The 26954-nt window shown below is 41.9% G+C and overlaps 1 protein-coding gene across 2 annotated transcripts in view; it reads right to left on the reverse strand.

Moving 5' to 3' along the window:
• The window catches only part of PC (pyruvate carboxylase), a 495508-nt gene that overhangs the window by 233509 nt on the left and 235045 nt on the right, over nt 1-26954 (reverse strand). For both annotated transcript variants that reach the window (XM_040410263.1, XM_040410262.1), the window contains one exon: nt 23967-24085. In XM_040410263.1, coding sequence (XP_040266197.1) covers nt 23967-24085 — 119 coding nt within the window. The remainder of the gene's footprint in view (nt 1-23966; nt 24086-26954) is intronic.

Here is a 26954-nt window from a genome sequence, read left to right on the forward strand (position 1 = left end):
AAAATAAATCAATAGCATAGCAACAACTGTTAAAGAGAATTTCTAGTATGCTTTCTATCGATTTCTTCCTAAAAAGCATTAACAATCTTTTAAATAGGGTACTCTAATGCATTTGATGTGCTATATCGAGCAGCAGCCGCCAAGCATTTTGGGAAATGGCGCTCTTCTCCAACAACTAGCATTGCTGAATTCAAAGCCAGGCACCAAAAATAGCAGAAGCGCGCTTTTGTCCTGCCGCTTCTATTATTCAGCGGAGAATCTGCTTTCATATATATTGCAGACCGTCTATATCAATTTTACATGAAACTCACATTTATTATAAATACATTTCGCCACAATGTGGATTTCGAATTGCTTTTGAAAGGAGAGAGGTTAATCCAGCATGAACTTTTCAAAAAACACAGTGTTGTGGGCGAGTCTGTGAAAAGGAAATTTCAAAGGAAGGTTAAGACAGAGATTAGGATCAAAGGAAGGCTTATGTAAAGTACAAAGAAGAGGCTCGAGGTGTCCCATGTAAGAGTAAGACGACCTTATGGCAAGGAGTTAAAAAAAAAAAAAAAATTCTTTGTCTCACTTAAAAGTAAAAGGACCGCTTTAAATCTAAATTCTGGAAAGGAATGAATTATTTTAACCATGTCGTCATCCAGTGCATGGTGACTGCTCTCACTAGATGTAACTAGGATGAGAAGAATATTTTCTAAGGTTCTGTGATGCATCAAGCTGGTCATCCTATGAAGGAAACAGTAGCAGATGGTTTAAAGGGAGTCCACTCCACAGTATACAAAGTAGGACAGCACACACTTGTATTTGAAGCAAGGGATGTCCCCCCTCCACCCTCTATGGGGGCTAAACCCAAAATGTTGCAAAAATTTTTGCAGAGGGGCTTTAAATGTTTGCACAAGTGTGTACTGTTCTACTTGGAATACCATGGATTGTAGCTGGGACTTGGATGGCGGCACCCATGGGAAAGAGCTAATGTTTGAGTGCTGCTTCTTCTGAATATTCTTGCTTAAAAGGAGTTCATCAGCAAAATTGACGCTTACAAACCAGAATACCCAATATAAAGTTTAAAGCGGTTGTCTGGTGTTGGAGCAGACAACGCCTGAAGCCCTCCCTTATCCCCCTGAACTTTAAAAATAAAAACACCACCCCACCCACCACTGCTGTGTTCATGGCTGCTTCAGGTCCCCTGCAAGACCAGGAAGTGGCTGGTCCTGTGGCCAATCACAGACCTCAGCAGTCACAGCAGCGTGAATTCTACCTCATAGCAGTGATGTACTGTTCAAGCTGCTGTGAAGGCTAAGGCCTGCGATTGGCTGCAGCAGTCATGGGACCAAGTAGCTTCCTAGTCCTGGTGGGACAGGACCCACTACCGGAGTCCTCAGTTCTCCTACTGTACACACCACCACTAAGACATCAGACACAGTAAGGGTCCATTCACACGTCCGTGTGTGTGGATCCGCAAAACACGGACATCGGCGATGTGCGTTCCGCATTTTGCGGCTCGCACATCGCCGGCACTGAATAGAAAATGCCTATTCTTGTCCGCAATTGCATACAAGAATAGGACATGTTCTATATTTTTCGGGATTGGAATTGTGGACCCAGAAGTGCGGATCCGCAATTCCGGATCCGGGCAGCACATCATGCTGCCCCATAGAAATGAATGGGTCCGCAATTCCGTTCCGCAAAATGCGGAACAAAATTGCGGACGTGTGAATGGACCCTAACTCTGACCCCAACGTAGACAAAGCTGAACAGGACCATATAGTGTTTAAGATCTGCCTCCTGAGCTGGACATTTAGGACACCTCAGGCATGTTCACATCTGCGGTGGAGGCACATTTGGGGTCTCCGTCACATATTTTACCAAAACTAATGGAGAGAAAAGGGCTTTTTTCTCCACTAAAAAATGCATTCTCCCAAACTGAAACCTAACTGATGCCATTATAGCCAATGGCATCTGTTTCATTCCATTAATGTCAGTTATGTGCCGAATCCAGCACTTCAGTTATGTTCATTGTACCGTTCCCATAACGGAGCAGAACAATGGAAATAAAGAACGTTGCTGTGGAAGAGCCCTTAGCGTCAATTCTAAGACTCCTATTCAAAAACAACTGTGGTGCTGTCACGGGACGCCGACGAGGCGTGCAGCTTCCTCGTCTCCTAGGTGATAGGTGGCGGGACGGACCGGCCGCGCACGTCTCCTCAGCGCGGCCGGCGTCCTCCTTTCTCCCGGCAACCAGGGAAAGTCTGAGCACCGAGCTGGGCACTCAGTGCTCAGCTGTATTCAGCAGCGTGGGTCATGTGACGTTAGCCACGTCACATGACCCCAGCTAGTCAGTATTTCAGGCAGCCTGCTGGCCACATGTTGCCTGTTAATTAGGTTCATTTGCGATTCTGTTACCTGGCATACTTACCTGTTCCTGTGTTCCCTGACAATCCTCTGCCTGCTCCTCCTGTACTACGCTGCTCTCCTGGTATTCCGACCCCGGCTTCCATCTGACGATTCTCTGAAGACTTCTGTGGTACATTATTACTCTCCTGGTATTGACCCCGGCTTCTCCTGACTATTCTCTGCTTACTCCATTTTACACTTCGTTGCTCTCTTGGTATTGACTCGGTCCGTTCACTATCCGTTGTTGGTCTTGTGTGTCCTCCCAGCACATATTCTAAGCTAGGGACTGCCGTCCAGTTGTCCCCTGTCATCAGGACTTGCGAGGCAAGTAGGCAGGGCCAGGGGTGAGGGTGGAGCGCAGTGGTCACTATCCTCCCCCCTGAGTGTGTGTGTACGTGACCGTTACAGGTGCCCTATAGACCCTATGTAAGAGAAAGAGCTGTGATTTACACCGTGCCACACATAAAGGCAATCTGTGAATAAATTTACAACTGGTGAAGGGAACGTCCCACATACTCAAATGAGCGCTGATCATGTCAGTCTGTGTATAGACACACTCCGCTGACAAGGGGACCGGTAAAACTGTCAGTTTATTCACACATTTTTAGAAAACATAACATAGGACCCATACAATTCTTTTCATTCTTTCCAGTGCCAGTGGTCACACATGCTCAGTCTCACAACCGGGATCCTCTCGTATACGGGTAGCAGGCTGGTTCCAGCTATTGTGCCACCCAATAAGAAGCAGTGTACTAGAAGCAGCAGATCCTCACCAGCACTGAACACTGTAGGTGGACATCCTGAGAGGGAGTGAAAAGAACAGCAGAAAGGCACCATCAACAACAATAACAGCAAGATCTAGACAAAGGGTCACTCCATTCAAGGCTGACGAGACATTGTCCTTTACAGAAAATAAGCCAATGGATGATTCTTGCACATAGAACACTGACTGTGCTCCAAGTTCTATACTAACAGAAGCGCACTCCTTCAGTTATTTTATGCAGCCATCCAATGCAGGATCATTAAGAACTAGAGTAATGAGATTTAGCTTCCTCTTCAAAACTCAACAGATGTGAAGTGATAAAATCATGCCTTTGCCCTTAAACTTTTTTGGGGGAGAAATGGAAGAGCAATTTTCATTGCCGTGCCTTGCTGAGCAGAGATGCAATGTGTCCCTTACACTTCTAATTAAGCAATAACACACACAGCATATATATAGAAGCAGGATTTCTTCCAAAACCCTGCAGGGTGCTGGGGCTCTAATTTATGGCTGGAGAATAGATCGCTAACCGAAGACAAATCGCCTCGAGTCTTCTGCATGAAGAATTCAAGGTCTAAATGTCTTACAATAAAGAACAGACATCATTTCCATAAAAAAATCCTAAAAATAAATCAATAAATCAACGTCCAAGAGGATGATTAACCAGTGAGGACCATGCGCTGGAGCCTTATTTTCCAAGCCTGATATTTGTTACTTTGTGAGGTGATCCAAGCGATTCTGCTGTTGTCTTTTCGGGTCACAATTTACAATGTTGGTAGCAAGTTTTGGTCGATCTGTTTTACGCTTACTTATAAAAGAAATGCTAATTTTTAAATCTGCAATTTTACTTTTTTTTTTCTCAGCCTTTAACTCCTTCCTGCCCTGCGCAATACTTTTATGTCGCTTCAAGTACCAAAAGTACTATGCAGTGATGCTTGCACCATCACTTGCAGGCTCCAGCTGCAGTTTACAGCTGGCACTCATCTCCAATCCCGGCAGTGAGAGCAAACTAAGCAGTTTAAGGCTGGGTTCACACGAGCGTGTCCGGATTAGTTCCGGATGCGTCCCGGTGTGTTGCGGCAAACCCGCGCGAGTAGGAATGCAATTGCAGTCAGTTTTGACTGCGATTGCGTTCCGATGTTCAGTTTTTATCGCGCGTGTGCAATGTGTTTTGCACGCGCGTGATAAAAAACCGACTGTGGTACCCAGACCCGAACTTCTTCACAGAAGTTCAGGTTTGGGTTCGGTGTTGTGTAGATGTTATTATTTTCCCTTATAACATGGTTATAAGGGAAAATAATAGCATTCTGATTACAGAATGCATAGTAGGTGATCAGTTGAGGGGTAAAAAAAATAAAAAAAATTAACTCACCTTCTCCGTTTGTTCGCGTAGTTCTCCCGGTCTTCAGTTCTTTAAAAAGATGAACTATGGGCTAAAGGACCTTTGGTGACGTCAGATCACATGCTCCAATCACAGGGTCCATCACCACGGTGATGGACCATGTGATTGGAGCATGTGATCTTACGTCATCAAAGGTCCTTTAGCCCATAGTTCATCTTTTTAAAGAACTGAAGACCGGGAGAACTACGCGAACAAACGGAGAAGGTGAGTTAATTTTTTTTATTTTTTTTACCCCTCAACTGATCACCTACTATGCATTCTGTAATCAGAATGCTATTATTTTCCCTTATAACCATGTTATAAGGGAAAATAATACAGTGTATAGACAGTCACCTAGCAACCGTGCGTGAAAATCGCACCGCATCCGCACTTGCTTGCGGATGCATGCGATTTTCACGCAACCCCATTCACTTCTATGGGGCCTGCGTTGCGTGAAAAACGCAGAATATAGAGCATGCTGCGATTTTCACGCAACGCATAAGTGATGCGTGAAAATCATCGCTCATCTGAACAGCCCCATTGAAATGAATGGGTCCAGATTCAGTGCGGGTGCAATGCGTTCACCTACCGCATTGCACCCGCGCGGAAATCTCGCCCGTGTGAACGCAGCCTAACCCATCAGATGCCACAGTCAATAGCAACCACAGCATCTGAGCTTTAGGCCTCATGCACACAACCGTTTTTCGGGTCCGTATCAGAGCCGCAGTTTTTGCAGCTCGGTTGCAGACCCATTCACTTCAGTGGGGCCGCAAAAGATGCGGAGAGCACTCCGTGTGCTGTCCGCATCCGTTGCTCCGTTCCGAGGCCCCGCAAAAATAATATAGCATGTCCTATTCTTGTCCGTTTTGCGGACAAGAATAGGCATGTCTACAAAGGGCCGCCCGTTCCGTTGCGCAATATGTGGAAGGCACACGGACGGCTTCCGTTTTTTGCGGATCTGCGGTTTGCGAACAGCAAAGAAACGAACGGTCGTGTGCATGAGGCCTTAGACAGAGGGAGAGGGCTCCCTCTGTCATCTGATCAGCACCCTATGAATGCAACTGAGGGGTGCCGAGCAGTTGTCATAGCAGCCAGGCCCTTCTAAAAGTCTCATATATATATATATATATATATATATATATATATATATATACATATACACAGTGGGATGCGAAAGTTTGGGCAACCTTGTTAATCGTCATGATTTTCCTGTATAAATCGTTGGTTGTTACGATAAAAAATGTCAGTTAAATATATCATATAGGAGACACACACAGTGATATTTGAGAAGTGAAATGAAGTTTATTGGATTTACAGAAAGTGTGCTATAATTGTTTAAACAAAATTAGGCAGGTGCATAAATTTGGGCACTGTTGTCATTTTATTGATTCCAAAACCTTTAGAACGAATTATTGGAACTCAAATTGGCTTGGTAAGCTCAGTGACCCCTGACCTACATACACAGGTGAATCCAATTATGAGAAAGAGTATTTAAGGGGGTCAATTGTAAGCTTCCCTCCTCTGAAGAGTAGCAACATGGGGGTCTCAAAACAACTCTCAAATGACCTGAAGACAAAGATTGTTCACCATCATGGTTTAGGGGAAGGATACAGAAAGCTGTCTCAGAGATTTCAGCTGTCTGTTTCCACAGTTAGGAACATATTGAGGAAATGGAAGACCACAGGCTCAGTTCAAGTTAAGGCTCGAAGTGGCCGACCAAGAAAAATCTCGGATAGACAGAAGCGACGAATGGTGAGAACAGTCAGAGTCAACCCACAGACCAGCACCAAAGACCTACAACATCATCTTGCTGCAGATGGAGTCACTGTGTATCGTTCAACCATTCGGCGCACATTACACAAGGAGATGCTGTATGCGAGAGTGATGCAGAGGAAGCCTTTTTTCCGCCCACAGCACAAAAAGTGCAGCTTGAGGTGGGCTAAAGCACATTTGGACAAGCCAGCTTCATTTTGGAATAAGGTGCTGTGGACTGATGAAACTAAAATTGAGTTATTTGGCCATAACAAGGGGCGTTATGCATGGAGGAAAAAGAACAGCATTCCAAGAAAAACACCTGCTACCTACAGTAAAATATGGTGGTGGTTCCATCATGCTGTGGGGCTGTGTGGCCAGTGCAGGGACTGGAATCTTGTCAAAGTTGAGGGACGCATGGATTCCACTCAGTATCAGCAGATTCTGGAGACCAATGTCCAGGAATCAGTGACAAAGCTGAAGCTGCGCCGGGGCTGGATCTTTCAACAAGACAACGACCCTAAGCACAGCTCAAAATCCACTAAGGCATTTATGCAGAGGAACAAGTACAACGTTCTGGAATGGCCATCTCAGTCCCCAGACCTGAATATAATTGAAAATCGGAAGCCATAAAACCTGAATGAACTAAAGATGTTTTGTAAAGAGGAATGGTCCAAAATACCTTCAACCAGAATCCAGACTCTCATTGGAGCCTACAGGAAGTGTTTAGAGGCTGTAATTTCTGCAAAAGGAGGATCTACTAAATATTGATTTAATTTCTTTTTTGTGGTGCCCAAATTTATGCACCTGCCTAATATTGTTTAAACAATTATAGCACACTTTCTGTAAATCCAATAAACTTCATTTCACTTCTCAAATATCACTGTGTGTGTCTCCTATATGATATATTTAACTGACATTTTTTTATCGTAACAACCAACGATTTATACAGGAAAATCATGACGATTAACAAGGTTGCCCAAACTTTCGCATCCCACTGTGTATATATATTATATATATATATATATATATATATATATATATACACACACACACACAGTACAGACCAAAAGTTTGGACACACCTTCTCATTCAAAGAGTTTTCTTTATTTTCATGACTATGAAGGCATCAAAACTATGAATTAACACATGTGGAATTATATACATAACAAACAAGTGTGAAACAACTGAAAATATGTCATATTCTAGGTTCTTCAAAGTAGCCACCTTTTGCTTTGATTACTGCTTTACACACACTCTTGGCATTCTCTTGATGAGCTTCAAGAGGTAGTCCCCTAAAATGGTCTTCCAACAGTCTTGAAGGAGTTCCCAGAGATGCTTAGCACTTGTTGGCCCTTTTGCCTTCACTCTGCGGTCCAGCTCATCCTAAACCATCTCGATTGGGTTCAGGTCCGGTGACTGTGGAGGCCAGGTTATCTGGCGCAGCACCCCATCACTCTCCTTCATGGTCAAATAGCCCTTACTTTCAAAGTTTTCCCAATTTTTCGGCTGACTGACTGACCTTCATTTCTTAAAGTAATGATGGCCACTCGTTTTTCTTTACTTAGCTGCTTTTTTCTTGCCAGAATACAAATTCTAACAGTCTATTCAGTAGGACTATCAGCTGTGTATCCACCTGACTTCTCCTCAACGCCACTGATGGTCCCAACCCCATTTATAAGGCAAGAAATCCCACTTATTAAACCTGACAGGGCACACCTGTGAAGTGAAAACCATTTCAGGGGACTACCTCTTGAAGCTCATCAAGAGAGTGCCAAGAGTGTGCAAAGCAGTAATCAAAGCAAAAGGTGGCTACTTTGAAGAACCTAGAATATGACATATTTTCAGTTGTTTCACACTTGTTTGTTATGTATATAATTCCACATGTGTTAATTCATAGTTTTGATGCCTTCAGTGTGAATCTACAATTTTCATAGTCATGAAAATAAAGAAAACTCTTTGAATGAGAAGGTGTGTCCAAACTTTTGGTCTGTACTGTATATATAGGGGAAAGTTTGTTTAAGTTTTTTTTAGGGCACTTTAACCTGTGACTATATATCACACAATAAAAAGCTAAACATAATTGGTTGTCATTATTTGTTAGTTCTTTGGTCACTTTGCCTTCCGAATTTTTTTTTATAAAAGTCACATGTATCCCAAAATGGTGCAAATAAATACCAAAGCTTGTCCCACAAATGACTCTCACACAGTTCCATCAGCAGAAAACTAAAAAGTTATGGGTATCGGAATATCTATGGCAGGACAAAGCAAGAGTATTGTTTTACTTTTTTTTTTTTTTTTAAGTAGTAAAACATAATAAAAACTATATAAATTTGATATTCCTATAATCATACTGACCCACAGAATACAATGAACATGTTATTTTTACAGAGCAGTGAACAACATAAAAACAAAACACTAAAAACAATGGTGAAATTGCAGCGTTATCTCACACAGTCATACGTTAGATTTGTTAAAGAAAAATTACGTTATGTCTTTTTAAATGCGGCGTACCAGACAAGGGTACATTCTTATAGGGTTAAGACAAAGTCATAAAAAAATAACTACGGTAATTAACATTTACCATATGCCCACTTTTTGTCAGTTTTTAAACATCCTTTTAGATTTTAGGAACATTAGGCTTACGGTATACGTTTAGCAGGGATTTTTTTTTTCACACTTTCAAGAAAATTTTCAACACCTATTTTTAGGGACCAATTAAATTCTGAAGTGTCTTTGAGGAGCCTACAGTATATATTAGAAACCCATACATCATCCCGTTTTAAAAAGTGCACCTCTCAAGCTATTCAAAACAGAATTTATTTAAAATGGAGGTGAATTTTTTTTTTTGTTGCAGATTATCAATTTTAATCCTATTTTAACACAGCAGGTGATAAAGCACACTAAGTCTACTTTCACACTAATTTCACTCTAATGCATTCTGAATAGAAAAGGATCCACTTAGAATGCATCAGTTCAGTCTCCATTCCGCTCTGGAGACGGACACCAAAACGCTGCTTGCACCGTTTTGGTGTCCGTCTGATGAAACTGAGCCAAAGTCAATGGGGTCGGATCCGTTTTCACTGGCACAATAGAAAACGGATCCGTCCTCCGTTGACTTTCAATAGTGTTCAAGACGGATCTGTCTTGGCTATGTTAAAGATAATACAAACGGATCTGTTCTGAACGGATGCAGATGGTTGTATTATCTGAACGGATCCGTCCATGACAGATCCGCACAAAACGCAAGTGTGAAAGTAGCCCAAGATGCTGAAGGATGAGCTTCATTTAGGACGAGGCACAGGCTTTGATATAAATTAGGTGCCTCCTCTGGCAGTCCATAAACCTAGATTGAAATCTACTCCAGCCCATAGTTGGAGTATTTCAATCGTCATTTACGCCAGGAAACAGGAGTAAATGACAGTGAATTTGCCGGGGCTTATGAACCTGACTCCACCATTACCCCATTCCCCAGTGGTGAGGGTGTAAAAACACTGTGTGCACCTAAAGATAGACATACGGGTTTACAAAAAGTCGCAAACGGGGGACTTTTGACTTTTTATGCCAGTTTCAGGCATAGGGGAGCATAATAAGTGACCCCCAATATTTACTACCTTCATTTACTACCTTCATTCTGCAGTATTTAGAAATGTGCCATATGTGGCTCTAGTGTGCTACTTGACTACAATACTGACCTCAGAAGTGAAGTTACACTTTCTGCATTTTGGGGCCTCCATTTTTTTAAGATGCTTTCCGGCATGAGTTAAAGTTTGCAAACACCTTGAGGTGCTGAAACAAGACACCATTGTTCAAACTAAACTCTTCACAGAATTTTATTAGAACTAAAGTGTGAAAATTAAAAAATTTTGATTTTCACAAGGGTTAAAAGGGATTTTCAGGATTTTCACATTGATTTCTTACCCTCAGGAAAGGTTATCAATATAAGATCGTAGGGGTCTGACTCCTTGCATCCCAGCCAATCGGCTGTCTGAAAAGACTGCGGGACTTCAATAAATGCTACAGCCTCCCTCCTTGCAGCTTTACCGCTTACCAAGCACAGTGTCGTCCATTTGATAGCAGCTTTGCTTGGTATTGCAGCTCAGCCCCATTAACTTGAAAGGACTGATCTGTGCCTAAGCCATATGACCAATTAACCTGATGTCACATGGCCTAGGAAGAGGCCCAAGTGCTCACTGAAAGCCATAGTCTCTTCATGCAACTGGTCGGCAGGGGAGAAGGGAATCGGACCCCCCCAATCTCATTGATGACCAAGGACACGCTTTTAACATAAAATCCCAGAAAGCCCCTTTGACATTAAGTAATTTCTCCCAGGTATGGCAATACCCCATATGTAGTGGTAAACGGCTGTTTAGGGACATGGCAGGGCTCAGAAAGGAAGAAGTGCCATTTGGATTTTGCTGAACTGATTTTCTAAATGCCATAATTTTTTTTGTGCACTGCTCTGGGTGGGGGCTTGTTTTTTGTTGGGCATGCTGTACTTTTTATCATTTTGGGATTAATATGGTGTTTTCATTGACTTATCATTTTTCTGTGAGACGAGGGGGCCAAAAAATAGCAATGTGTTTTATTTTTTATGGGCTTCACAATGCAGTATAAATGACATTTTAACTTTATTCTATGGTTCAGTACATTTATAATAATGCCACATTTTGTATGTTTTTTTATGTTTTACTACTTATGCATCTTAAAATCACTTTTTTTTTTTTTTTTTTTGTTTTGTCTCACATAATTCTAAGATCCATAACCTTTATTTCTCAGTCGATGTAGCTGTCTATGGGCTTGTTTATTCTGAGGAACAAGCTGCAGGTTTTGTTGTTATAATTTTGGGCATATACAGTATGTCTTATTGATCACTTTTTACTATATGTTTTGGGAGGCTAAGTGTTCAAATCCTAGCAATTCTGCTTTTATTTTTTTATATCGGATTCCTGATGCGGGGTAAATAGCAGGATAACTTTATTCAGAAGGTGGATATGATCATGATGATACTGGTGTTTTTTTTATTATACTTTAATACCATAAAATCACTTTGTAAAAGAAAATCATTTGTATTTTGAGGCACTATATTCTAGGACCCGTAACTTTAATTTTTTTGTTGATGAAGCTGTATGAAAACGTGTTTTGAGGAACAAAATGTAGTTTCCATTGGCACCATTTTGGGGTACATATAACATTTTGATCACTTTTTAGTCCATCTTTTTTATATTTAATATAGTTTTTTTATTCTTCTTCTATGGCTTTGTTTTCGCAGAATGAGCTGTAGTTTTTACTACGGTAGTACCATTTTGGGAAACATATGACTTTTGATCTCTCAATGCCAAAAACAGCAATTTCAACATTTTTTTTCTATATACTTTTATAGCATTCACCTTACAGGATAAGTAACGAGATCATCTTATAGACTGGGCGCCATTATAGATGTGGCAATACTAATTATGTGTAGTCCCCAATAATAAAAGGACTTTTAAAAATTGAAATGTAGCTTTTTAATTTTTCAAAAGCCCTTTTTCACTTAGGCTACTTTCACACTAGCGTTCGGGGCTCCGCTTGTGAGCTCCGTTTGAAGGCTCTCACAAGCGGCCCCGAACGGATCCGTCCAGTCCTAATGCATTCTGAGTGGAGGCGGATCCGCTCAGAATGCATCAGTCTGGCAGCGTTTGTTCTCCGCTCCGCTCAGCAGACGAACACCTGAACGCTGCTTGCAGCGTTCGGGTGTCCGCCTGGCCGTGCGGAGGCAAACGGATCCGTCCAGACTTACAATGTAAGTCAATGGGGACGGATCCGTTTGAAGTTGACACAGTATGGCTCAATTTTCAAACGGATCCGTCCCCCATTGACTTTCAATGTAAAGTGAAAACGGATCCGTTTGCATTATCATGAACAAAAAAAAATAAAAATAAAATTTTTTTTTTTGTTCATGGTAATGCAAACGGATCCGTTCTGAACGGATCTAAGCGTTTGCATTATAGGAGCGGATCCGTCTGTGCAGATACCAGACGGACCCGCTCTGAACGCAAGTGTGAAAGTAGCCTAATTTTTTTAAGTCCCTAGGGGACATGGACTTCAACATCTTGACTGCTAATCAAAGATTTTGCAACACTTTTGTACTACATTGTATTGCATCTGTCAGTCTGTTGGTCTAAACGGCTTCTATAGAGACCTAGAGGCCATTGTTTGGCTCCCAGCCAGCCTAAGCCCTCTCCCTATGACAACCACTTAGATACCACGGTAAACCACCAGAGAATTGCACTGGAAGTCCGCAGCCGATCGTGAGGAAACCTGCCGCTGCAGAAACCATCTGAAATGGGCTGGGTTTCACTGCATCATTGCTGCTGGGATTGCAGTGGGTTTTCCGTGCCATCAACCTTTGTATTATAAAAGTTGAAAGCTGTGGGTAAAACCCACATCATAAACTGACAAGCTGTGGACTGAAAACCTGCTGAGCAAGTCACTACACGGGGTGAATTTTCTCAAAGTCTCATCCACTCTACTGGTACTGTACTGCGACAATGTGACTCTGACGCAGTGTTTAAGCCATGTACACTAAAAGGGAATTCATCAATTTATCACCTTTAATTTTTCCAATTAGCTCCAGCAGCCACATGGGCCATTGACCACAAAAGATGGTAGTTGTTTATAGTAGAGTTGTCTAGACATGTGACCTGAGCAGATGCCACTGTAAAGCGAGAGGGAGTACATAAACTGTGACCATCATCTACTGTGAATGGTGGATTATCAATATATAGGTGTTACCTTTCCCTGCAATCCTGCCTGTGATCATAATAAGATAACTGGATTTTTTTAAAATATAGTGACATGAAAATGATGACGCATTCCCTTGATTACTTGGAACTGAAGTTGGCAGTAGTGACTTCCATAATGCCATCAAAAACAGGATTATACTGCAAAATAACAGCTAGCACTTCCTCTCTAACAAGCCTATAAAAATAGAACAGGCTTCAGTTGATGGGGATCTATGATGTAATGTAACCCAAATGACTGTGAGGGCCTCCATTTACAGTTATTATTTCGCATTTTCCATGTTTTGCCCACCTACGGAGTGCAGTGTATTGAGGCATGAAATGACTGTGTGGGCATAAAGCATTGCTCTGAAAACCTGGGGTCTGGGAAGATGTTGCTGTGTAAATGCACTGGAAGCCAGCTGGTCAAATCGAGAGCAGCTGCTAAAGATCTGGATGATGGGCAGCAAGGCAAAAAGAATGGTGCCTAACAGCGCCAGCAGTTCACAGGCCTCTGCTGCCTCCAGTAGCTACTGGGACGCAGCCTATTCCGGTGATACCCAGCAAACTGGAATGTTACAACCAGCGCAAACTTCTTAGAAAATGTTGTATTGCACTAAATGTACAGCAGAGTAATAAATGACCATACAGATCATAGGTACAGTCCAGAAACGCTGTCCATGATCAATAAGAGTCACGTTATTCCTCTTGGAAACGCATAAATAAAATTGAGAACTGTGCTGCCATAATGTGTTTTTAGTTTAATTTCCTTGAATCGCCTAGAAGCCAGGGTATTATAACTTCACCAAACTGGTTTTATGGCTGAGCCGGTGGTACTGGGCCAAAATAATACAGAGAATAACTGCAATAACACAAGTCTGGAGTCTCTGGATGTAAAATCTCCCGGCATTTATTATCTGGGCCAATGTCTGCTCTGGTGACTGTAAAGTGTACACCGGGGTCTGAACGGTTGTGTTTTAAGGATATTTTACTTACATACAGTATGACCACCAAAAATTTATTTTAAAAAATCCCCAAACATTATAATTAGAGGCCATATACTAACTAAATAAGACAAAAACTAATAAACGGATGTGTGTCGGGTAAATCAACATCAATGAGACTACCACACAATCACGGTGTATTAGATATTCATGAGAAGGACATAATAGGCACGACACAATTAATTAAAATTTTTAAAACATTGCTATTAATGATGGGTACACCCCCTGACAAAACTTGACCGTAAAACACGTGCCGGGGTGTAGAGGTGGTCTGCACTATAACAGGCTCCATGCTGCTGGTTGGGTTTGAATAATTACACCTATTGAGCACTTTTTTGTTAAACTGCCGTAGACTCCTCAGCAATCATGTGTGTTCATACCTTTATTACTCCTTTAATATACACATGCTGCTGATTTGAGTCTAATTCCATTTTTCACTAAGTGTTCTTTTTCGTTGTAATATTGGGTAAAATTGTGTCCAACCTGTTTTATCCATTGAGTCATTATTAATGCACTAACACTTTATCCATCCCTGTCCCCGGACCACCATCATTATAAGCGAAGTTTTTATCATTTTAATGGTGTCATGTCTTGTTTTCATGAATATCTAATAAATTGTTATACCATGAATATTGTGTGGTAGTCTCATTAATGCTGATTTACTGGACTCCATATACATTTATTGGTTTTATTTTATATACATAATTAAGAACTGTCCCCCTTAATATCACCTTCCATATTCGTTGTAATGTAGTGAGTAAGGGATAGTTATACATGGTGCTGAGAAGGCCAATTATCTCGGAGACATGTGTGCTGCACACTGGACATCCTTAGGAGGAGGAGCAGCAAGGTATACACTTTTTTGCCACACACAGAAGGTTAACTGGAACTCCATCGAGAACATCATCCAGGTAGGATGTTGTAAGGTTACCATCTCTATCTCTTGTATCACCATGGGGTGTCAGCCATGTGCTACGACATGGTGACAGGCGTCGTCCCTCCATATTGTATTGTGCTTTATATATATATATGATTTATTATTATTTACTCTGTAGGTGATTTGTCTGTTTTACATTCGCTTTAATCACACTCAGTAAATATTTTAATTACTTAGCCTGTTAAGCCTACTTATTCTCAAATCGTCAAATTGGCATTAACACAGCAGTGATCTGATGGACTGTCCCCCTGTGTTCTAACAGCTCAGTAAAATTATGGCTGCGTTTGTCAAGCAGGAAATAAATAGGAAGATATTTAGCATTAAGAATACATGTATGCATACTGCCAACTGAGCCACTAAGTAAAACATGTGCGTTGTAGAGGACATATCCTTCACAGAACTTACAGCCAGATCATTCACACATCCGCCATTTTAAGTTGTTTTCTACAACGGTGAATCATGGAAAACCCTTTACTATGTCTACATTAGAGCAACAAGTACATTTTGAAAATTAGGCTGCGTGATTCAAACGTCATTTTTAAGAAAATTGTCAAATCAATTTTTGTTTGGTCCAAAGTGGGGCAAAAACGCCCAGTCCTACTTAAAACATATGCGCCAAAAAATGCACAGTGTCCAAAAGGGGTCATTGACTTTCACTGTTAAAGAAGAAAAAACATCTACCTTAAAGGGTCTATCTGCTGAATAAAAAAAAAAAATCTAGAGTAATTCATGCACATCGTTATTTTAACAATCTCAATTCAAACAGCGCTGCTCGGCTATGTCATTTCCCATCTTGTCTCTCAGTTACTATGGGTGGGCAGCAGGTTGTCATGAGGCAATCAAATACCTGCATCTCCCAGGAGATGATTGCAGTCAGCTCCTGTTAACCTCTTCCTAATGTGCAATGAAAATAGCCCCTCATACACAGTCCCAACGATACCACTAATGAACAGCACTGCAGTTGGGGTCAGCAACCTCTGGCACTCCAGCTGCTGTGAAACGACAACCCCTAACATGCACACATGCTCTGCTTTTCTTGTAACTCCCATAGAAGTGAAAGGAGAATTCTGGGAGTTGTAATTTCAGAATGGCTACAGTGCCGAAGGTTGTTGATCATGTAGTACCCCCTCCCTCCCCCCCCCCCAAATTCCTTCTCCACTCTCTACAGAGAGATATAACTATATACTTGTATGAATGTAGCAGTAGGGAATCATTTGCTTTACTTAAACGCTAGGTACACCTTTGGGGCAATTTTTTTTCATTATTGCATTGTAAAAATAATTTTTTCAATTGGTTTTTATTAACAATATGGAATCTTTTTTTTTTCTGTACACAGCTGACATGCTCTACTAGCTGCCTGTGGATTTTATGTCTTTTCTGTCAACCTGGGGAACAGACTCCTTATCTCTGCTCTCTGACGTTATAAACACTCATTAAAGGGGTTTTCCCATCTCAGACAATGGGGGCATATCACTAGGATATGCCCCCATTGTCTGATAGGTGCACCTCTGGGACCCGCACCTACAATGAGAACGGAGCGGGCAAATGAACCGAGGGTGCACTGCGCATGCGCAGCCGCCCTCCACTCATTTCTATGGGGCCGCTGAAAATAGCCGAGTACTGGGTCGGCTATTGCCATCTGCCCCATAGAAATGAATGGGGGCATGGGCCGCGCATGCGCGGTGCACTCCCATACACTTCTATGGGAGCAGCACTTGGTGGTGGACGGACCCCGGGGTACTCCAGCCACAGCGCTCCCCGCTTCATTCTCGTTGTATGTGCGGGTCACAGCGGTGGGACCCGCACCTATCAGACAATGGGGGCATATCCTAGCCATATACCCCCATTGTCTGAGATGAGAATACCCCTTTAAAGCTCAATCCTTATCTTACTGAGAAGAATGTGGCTTAAAGAGGACCTTTCACTAGTTTAAAAACTAAAAACTAACTATATCAGTTACAACAGATACAACAGAGGGAGCTGTAGACACCGGAGCCTATACCGGGCGAACGGAGCGGCGCCCAGACATACTAGTAAGTGCAGGGGGACCCCTGGGCGCCGCTCTGCCCACTGATATAGTTAGTTTTTAAACTAGTAAAAGGTCCTCTTTAAATAAGTGTTTATGACCTTTTAGTAATTTAGAGATAAGTGAAAGTACCAGTCACACAGTTAGAAAAACAGTTAACCCTTTGTGACAGAATGGCTCAATTGTTTTAATAAAGGCCAATTGAAAATATATGTTGTTGTTTTTTTGCCAAAAATGAGTAAAATACAATCAAACAAAAATTGCCTCCAAAGGCATACATAGCCTTTAAAGGGGTTGTCTCACTTCTGTAAGTGGCATTTATCATGTAGAGAAAGTTAATCCAAGCAACTTACTAATATACTGTTATTCTCCATATTGCTTCCTTTGCTGGCTGGATTCATTTTTCCATCACATTAGACACCGCTCTTTTCCATGGTTACAACCACCCTGCAATCCAGCATTGGTGGCCGTGCTTGCACAATATAGGAAAAAGCACTAGACTATGTGCGCTCCCATGGTCCCGGCCACCAGAGAGGCTGACGCTTTTTCCTATAGTGTGTAAACCCGACCACCACTGATGGATTTGAGGGTGGTCTGTAACCATGGAAACAAGCAGTGTATAATGTGATGGAAAAATGAATCCAGACAGCAAATGTAGCAATATGGATAGTAACAGTACATTAGTAAGTGACTTGTAGTAACTTTCTCTATATGATAAATGCCACTTGCTGAAGTGAGACAACCCCTTTAAGTGAATGGATGCATTGTGGTATATGTTTGAATACCGTTTTTGGGTATCTGAAAGAATATCTTCAACTAAAATCTCAGCAGGGGACTAAATGTATATATATACACACACACACACACACACACTCACCTAAAGAATTATTAGGAACACCATACTAATACGGTGTTGGACGCCCTTTTGCCTTCAGAACTGCCTTAATTCTACGTGGCATTGATTCAACAAGGTGCTGATAGCATTCTTTAGAAATGTTGGCCCATATTGATAGGATAGCATCTTGCAGTTGATGGAGATTTGAGGGATGCACATCCAGGGCACGAAGCTCCCGTTCCACCACATCCCACAGATGCTCTGTTGGGTTGAGATCTGGTGACTGTGGGGGCCATTTTAGTACAGTGAACTCATTGTCATGTTCAAGAAACCAATTTGAAATGATTCGAGCTTTGTGACATGGTACATTATCCTGCTGGAAGTAGCCATCAGAGGATGGATACATGTTCTCATTCTGTTTACGCCAAATTCAGACTCTACCATTTGAATGTCTCAAAAGAAATCGAGACTCATCAGACCAGGCAACATTTTTCCAGTCTTCAACAGTCCAATTTTGGTGAGCTCGTGCAAATTGTAGCCTCTTTTTCCTATTTGTAGTGGAGATGAGTGGTACCGGGTGGGGTCTTCTGCTGTTGTAGCCCATCCGCCTCAAGGTTGTGCGTGTTGTGGCTTCACAAATGCTTTGCTGCATACCTCGGTTGTAACGAGTGATTATTTCAGTCAATGTTGCTCTTCTATCAGCTTGAATCAGTTGGCCCATTCTCCTCTGACCTCTAGCATCCACAAGGCATTTTTGCCCACAGGACTGCCGCATACTGGATGTTTTTCCCTTTTCACACCATTCTTTGTAAACCCTAGAAATGGTTGTGAGTGAAAATCCCAGTAACTGAGCAGATTGTGAAATACTCAGACCGGCCCGTCTGGCACCAACAACCATGCCACGCTCAAAATTGCTTAAATCACCTTGGAGTTCAGGAGATTGTCTTGACCAGGACCACACCCCTAAATGCATTGAAGCAACTGCCATGTGATTGGTTGACTAGAGAATTGCATTAATGAGAAATAGAACAGGTGTTCCTAATAATTCTTTAGGTGAGTATATATATATATATATATATATATATATATATATATATATATATACATACATACACCGTATATACTCGAGTATAAGCCGACCCGAGTATAAGCCGAGCCCCTAATTTTACCCCAAAAAAATGGGAAAAATTATTGACTCGAGTATAAGACTAGGGTGGGAAATGCAGCTATAATGCAGAGTGTATGTGTATATAATGCACACACTCTACATTATATACACACATCTGCAAGAGGGTGACTCCCTGTATTTAATGCAGAGTGTGTGCATTATATACACACACACTCTGCATTAAATACAGGGAGCCATCCACAGATCTCCCCCCTAAACAGTGCCATCCACAGATCCCCCCTCCCCTAAACAGTGCCATGATGGCACTGTTTAGGGGAGGGGGTATCTGTGGATGGCACTGTAGGGGGATCTGTGGATGGCACTGCCATCCACAGATCCCCCTACAGTGCCATCCACAGATCCCCCTACAGTGCCATCCACAGATCCCCCTCCCCGACGCTCACAGCAGTATTCTTACTTTGTCTTTGCTCCGGTAATACAGGCAGTGCGGGGAGCGGCGCTCACTCACTGACGTCACGCGCCTTCTCCCACTAGGCGGCGCAGGCGCGTGACGTCAGTGATTGAGCGCCGCCCCCCACACTGCCTGTATTACCGGAGCTAGACTAGACTCGAGTATAAGACGAGGAGGCTTTTTGAGCACAAAAATATGTGCCAAAAAACTCGTCTTATACTCGAGTATATACGGTATATATATATATAGAACAAAAATATAAACGCAACACTTTCGGTTTTGCTCCCATTTTGCATGAGCTGAACTCAAAGATCTGAAACATTTTCTACATACACAAAAGACCCATTACTCTCAAATATTGGCTGGTGTGGTTACACGTGGTCTGCGGTTGTGAGGCTGGTTGGATGTACTGCCAAATTCTCTGAAACGCCTTTGGAGACGTCTTATGGTAGAGAAATGAACATTCATTTCACGGGCAACAGCTCTGGTAGACATTCCTGCAGTCAGCATGCCAATTGCACACTGCCTCAAACGTTTTGACATCTGTGGCATTGTGCCGAGTGATCAAACTGCACATTTCAGAGTGGCCTTTTATTGTGGGAAGTCTAAGGCACACCTGTGCAATATTCATGCTGTCTAATCAGCACCTTGATATACCACACCTGTGAGGTGGGATGGATTATCTCGGCAAAGGAGAAGTGCTCACTAACACAGATTTAGACAGATTTGTGAACAATATTTCAGAGTAATGGGTCTTTTGTGTATGTAGAAAATGTTTCAGATCTTTGAGTTCAGCTCATGCAAAATGGGAGCAAAACTGAAAGTGCTGTGTTAATATTTTTGTTCAGTGTGTGTGTGTGTGTATTTATTTTTTTTTTATTTTTTTTTATCTATACATACATACACACACACACACACACACACACACACACACCCCAGTTAAAATGCCAGGTTTTGTCATGAAAATTATTTCTGATTTATTTCCATCTTCAGACATGACCGATAATCTGTGCATTTCCATTGAAAAACAAACTGAATTATTTAGGGGGGGGAATAAAATTAACAAAATGAAAAATGTCATTGCAAAAGTGTGAACACCCTCTTATAATTGGGGATATTACTGTGCTCAGAATTAGCCAATCACATTTAAATAGTAGTCAGTACACAGCTGCCATCAGCTTAAAGTGATTCTGATTAACCCAGCTGTTCCAGTAGGATTTTCCTGATATGTTCTTAGTTGCCATGTACAGCAAAAGCCATGGTCTGACTGTAAATAGCTTTCAATGCATCAAAGGGATCACATTGTTGAAAGGCATCAGTCAGGAGAAGGGTACAAAAAAAAAAAAAAAAAAGTCCAAGGCACTAGATATACCATGAAACACAGTGAAGACGTTCATCAAGACATGGGTAAAATTGGTCTGGGAGGCTGGCAAGAGGCCTACAGCAATAATAAAGGAGCTCCATGAATTTCTGGAAAGTACCGGTTGTGCACTGAATGTCTGGGCTGTGGGGTAGGATGGGAAGGTGGAAGCCTTTTCTTACGAAGAAAAACCTACATCAAATCTGCCAAAAGCATGTGGCAAAATGATAATTGATAATAATTCCAAAAGGTTGGTTTGTGCATCACAAAAAGAACACCATAGCCACAATGAAGTGTGGTGGAGGCAGCACTATGCTTTAGGGTACTTTTTCTGTAGCTGAAACTGAGGCTTTATTCAAGGTGGAGGAAATTATGAACAGTTTCAAATATCAGTCAATTTTGGCCCAAAATCTTCAGGCCTCTGCTAAAAAGCTGAAGACAAACAGGAATTTCACCTTTTAGCACGACAACGACCCAAAACGTACCTCCACATCAACAAAAGAATGGCTTTGCCATACGAAGATCAAGGTTTTAAAAGGGCCCAGCCAGAGCCCAGACCTGAATCCAATTTAAAATCTGTGGGTTGACCTAAAGAGGAGTGTACACAGAAGATGCCCTCACACAGATTTGGAGCGCGTTTTCAAGGAAGAGTGGGCAAAGATGTCCCACGCTGATACACTCCTAGTCAAAAAGACAAATTATTCAACAAATTATTGGTTTAAGGGTGTGCATATTTATGCAACTACATTATTTTAGTTCTTTATTTTTCTACTTTGCTCTTCTTTTGCATTGTACAGATTATAGGTGACAAAAGGTGGAAAAGGTTTGGAAATCATTCTTCTTGGTCCTTGATTTTTTACATGACAAAAACCTGGCATTTTAACAGGAGTGTGAAGACTTTTTATATCCACTGCATATACATACTGTAAGGGATCGTCTCTTTTCAGGGGGTCACACTCACAGATATCTCACCAGACAAAGGATTTTCATGTCCAAACTGTGCATTTATTTTGGACAGTCTTCTTAGAAAGGATAGTCCAGTTATACATCACTGGGTGGGGTGAGGTTCCCGCACCGCCAACACTTAAAACACAAATAAACTCCTGCCCGTCTAGGCGCTACCTAAACAAAATACGTCCCTACCTCACTCAGAGCTCAGTTCACACATGGACAACATATGCGGCTTTCCTCAGCCAACATCAATACTGCAGCCTCCAGGCTGTGGCAACTCCAGTACCTTTTGGGGGGAGTGTGGCCCAGTAGTCCTCCAGACGCTGGGCATGCAACCCTCGTTCTCTAGGTGTCGCTAGGTCCTCCAAACCTCAGGCTATTCAAAGCCTTGTGGCCCCTCAGTCCTCCTGACTGAGACCACACACAGAGCCTCTGCTTCACAAAACAGTCTCGCTCTCCCTCCTCAGACTGACCTACTCTGAGGCGCTTTATGCCAGCCTGATTACAGCAGGCCTCACCTGCGATCACCTCAGGAAGAAAGGAAAACCCGTACTGGAAAGGTGTGGACTGGCAACTCCCTCTACCAAGCCTAGCCACCAGTCCAAGTAAAATCCAGCCCAGAAAATGTATACAAAAATGTCTCAGCAAACTATGCTTTGCTGAGACTACTGCTACTCTCTGGATTTTATCTGTCTCATCCATCTGAGGTACCTGAAGTGGGACAACACACCTTCCAGCACTGTTCACATTACCACAATACATACTATATCCAAGATCAATACAGAGATCTAATGACGCTTCTTATACCCAGACCTGGGGACATTATACAAAGGCATCTGATACATCTAGGCAAAGAATCGATGATCATGACAAGATCTATATAATTAGTTTCATCAGTTTTTAGAATTTTGACAGCAGGTAACAAAGACAGAAGGAAACATAATGGAGGACAACTACATGCACCTGAACAGCGATCATGTGTGATAATACAATGTATCATAAGTAAATATAACGCAATGTACAATACAAAAGAGAGCTGTGCAGAAACCAAATCCGGTGTGAACATTCAGCAGAAATAACTTCGTAACGCTGTGTGGAACATAGTATACTACAGAAGTAGAACCATAAGGCCTCCTGCACATGAACGTGTGCTTCCCGCATCCGCAATACACGGGCGCAGTTTCATGGCCATTCCGCATCACGGATGTGGACCCATTCACTTCAATGGGTCCTCAAATCCGGGGATGCGGAATGGTGTGGAACTGAACCCTATGGGAGCACTACGGAGTGCTTCCGTGGGGTTTCGCCCCGTACGTCCGTTCTGCAAAAAGAAAGAACATGTCCCATCTTTTTGCGGAACAGCCGGATCCGGACCCATTACAGTGAATAATGGGTCCGGGTCCGCAATCCGCTGCGGCTGCCCCACGATGGGTGTTCTTGCATTGTGGCCCGCATTTTGCGGGCCGCAGCATGACCTCGGGGCGCACACGTTTGTGTGCAGGAGGCCTAACAGAGGAAAGGATTGCATAAAGGAAAGGCATACTGGAAGCGAATGGACAGTTGTGATCTATTGCAGCAGAAACCCCAGGAAGAGCAGTCCAAGAGCATACAAGTGGGATGGCAACAAAGTAAAGCAGTAATGAGCCCGTTCTTCAGGATTAAATACACAAACCAGTTATTCATGAGAGGAATCAGGGGATCAGGACTACAGTTCCTTGGCGAGGTATAAGTGAAAACAGTAAGAAAACCGTTTCTTAGTGGGTTCTGAATCTCAAGCACCATTTACATCCTAGATACATATCTGATGACGGTCAGTGGAGATTGTAATACAGCCTCTGCATAAAAGACATGTATAACCCGTATAAAAATACAATGGCGTGCAGATTCTAATGCTAACGGGAGTCTTGACCCTGGATCGGCGTTTGGTTTGTACAAGTCAACATTGTGAATCACAGTGAATTTGTTGTTTCTCATTGGTTTAATAATGCATGAAGAGTGCACCAAGAGCATTCCGATTCCTGAGAAGATATTAACTCCGTAAAAGATCAATTGGTATTAAACGCTCTAGACAAATACTCGTTGCGGGCTAATGACATGGCATTTAACACCTTGAAATAAGTAGGCTGTGATGTAGAGGACAAGAGTCCACATTGCTGACCCCACCGCACACACATAAATCTACCATTGAAATTAACTACCTGCTGAAGAATATTAGAACTTACTCTGTTATCTCCTCGGTCACGGTGTGCTCCACCTGCAGCCGAGAGTTGACCTCTATGAAGTAATGTTTGCCATGTTTGTCCACAAGGAACTCGACGGTACCTGCATTTTCATAGCCGACCTGCAGACAAAGAAAACGGGTATCAAACATTAAAAGCAAAGCCTTTTGTATGAAATATTGTATGCCCATTGTCACAGACCATTGATACTAGGACAGTCGGAAGGATGTTTTATGTGACCACAGATTATTTCACAGCACACAATGTGACTTTGTAGTAAAATGTACTGTACAAGGAAAGCTCAATACCCCGCGCAATAATGATTTTGCTACAGAGAGAAAAACATGTGATTTATACTAAAACGAGCACGCTGATTCCAAATATGAACTCAGAATTTGCCTGAGTCGTCTAGATTTTAACCCCTTAAGGACCCTGGGATTTTCCATTTTTGCGTTTTCGTTTTTCACTCCCCCGTCCTAACTTTTTTATTTTTCCATTCACATAGCCTTATGAGTGCTTATTTTTTGCGGGACAATGGCACCATTTACGGTTGCATACCATGTAGTAGGAAGCAGGAAAAAAAATTCTAAATAGGGGTAGAATTGAAAAAAAAAATTAAAAAAAAAAACACAATTCTGATAAAGGTTTTTATTTTTTATTTTTTTGCACTGTACACTATGCGGTAAAATTGACCTGTTATCTTCATTCTCCAGGTCAGTACGGTTACAACGATACCACACTTGTATTATTTTTCTTGTGTTTTAATACAGATTTTCTTTTTTTAACCCTTTATATGGTTATAAAACAATTTTTTTTATAACCATGTTCTAACCTATATAACTTTTTTGTAGTTTTGTGTATGGGGCTGTGTGAGGGACGATCTGTTCTTTTCAGTGATACCAATTTGAAGTGTGTGCTACTTTGTGATCACCTTTTTTAAAAAAATTATTGGGTAGTTGAAGTGACAAAAAATGGCAAATTGGCTGTTTTTATTTTTTTTTCCTGTTACGCCATTTGCCGTATGTCGTAGTATGGGCATTTTCACATGCGGCAATGCCCAGTTTTTATTTATTTTTTTATTAGTTAAGTATTTTTATTTTAAGTAAAAGGGTGTGATTTCAACTTTTATTTTGGGCGACAATAACTGGCAATCATTAGATTGCCTATTGTGTTCATTGATGTCTATATAGACACCATTGAACACTTCATTTGCACTATACCAATACAATGCTGCCTGTATTGGTATAGTCATCTAATAAGCACCGAAGCCTGTTTGAGGCTTCAGCCTATTAGATCAATGCAACAGGTTCCCCGATCTCAGCCGAGGAACGCTGTTACCAGAGCGGAAGTGAGCGACTTCCTCTTCCGGACTGTGCAGATGCCGTGGTCACATTAGACCACGGCATCTGAAAGGGGAAATGTATGCGATCAGCCTTATAGCTGATCGCATACATGTGCCGCGGGTCTCTGCTATTTAAAATAGCAGAAACCCAGTGGCTATGGTGCCCACTGCACGTGCGAGCAGGCGCCATGTTTGGGGACCAGACTTCCGCCGTACATGTACAATGGAGGTCCTTAAAGTGTTAAGTTATACATGCAAAGCCTATTCAGTTAAAATATTAATGCATTATATTGGAGATATTCCAATGGACATGTCCAGTCCTGTTCGGACGCACTCAGGCTGATGTCAGCAGTAAGTATATGAGGCAAGCTGAACAGAAGTGATCTGTTATAGTGCTATCAGTTTTGAAACTTAAGATGGATAAACGCAAATGTGTTGACGATCCAGACAATTTCTGTTACATATGTGGCAAATACACTACTTATGATCAGCGCAAGAATCTGACAAAGCGAGTGTGTCTTGCAGCTTGGGATGCATTTGAGCAGACGAGCTGCAAATTATGCTGAATTAGTAGAAAACGTGCTTACAGCATGTGAACCACTTGGCTGCCAAATGTCATTGAAAGTGCATTTCTTACATTCTCATCTTGACTTTTTCCCACCCAATTTGGGACACGTAAATGACGACCATGGAGAGTGCTTCCATAAAGATATTCTACACTGGAGAACAGAAATCAAGGCCGTTGGAATCCCAACATGATGGGGACTACTGCTGGTTTTTGCAACGGGAAAATATGACCGTTCACAAACGCAAAAGCAGATGCCTGAAGCACTTTTAACAGTACTGGGCCTTGCTCAAGTAGGACTTTTAAACTGAAAAACTAGACTTTTTGAAATGTTGTTATTCCATTACATTTTCATACGCTGTTTACTACGCAAACTTTGATGTAGATCAGGTAATTGTTGGAGTAAAACTCGTTCTGTTCAAAATTATTCAATGCTTTCCAAGTGCTTAATTCATACTTATGCAAAGCAAAATTTTGTGACGTGTTACAACAATTCTGACTTCGGATTTGTAATCCGCACACACAATTTAGTATAGGAAAAATTGTTTTTGCCCAGTAGCAGACGAAAAGATTTATTTTGTTGCGTGGCGAAATTGTACTTCTCAAATCTGCTCGCTCTTAACCCTCAAATCAACCAAAATGCTTATACGTGTCCTCATCATGTCTCGCCTAGATTACTGCAACATTTTCCCTTTCACAACCATCCAAGCCTGGAAAAAGCACCTCTCCTCTATGCCAGTCCCTTCATTGGCTACCCATTATTGAGAAAATTCTTTGCAAAAACTGACTTAGACACACAAGGCCATCTACAACCTCTTCATACATGTCTACATCAATCTCCTGATGTAATTCCACAAGTTATGTGTAGTCCTTCTAAGATCATCTTCTCTGCTCTGCTTTCGTCTGCCTTAAAGTGAACCTTTGGTTCAAGAAAAAACTTCACAAACTGGGGAAAGAACAAAACACTTACATGGTGATCTCCTTTTCATCTGCATTTCTGCCAGTTCTTGGGCTCCTCTTCTGCCATCCAAGATGGCCGCAACGCTTCTGAAGCTACCTGCTGCATACTGTGCATTAGGAAGTC

This window comes from Bufo bufo, chromosome 10, assembly GCF_905171765.1.
Source record: "Bufo bufo chromosome 10, aBufBuf1.1, whole genome shotgun sequence".
NCBI lineage: Eukaryota > Metazoa > Chordata > Amphibia > Anura > Bufonidae > Bufo > Bufo bufo.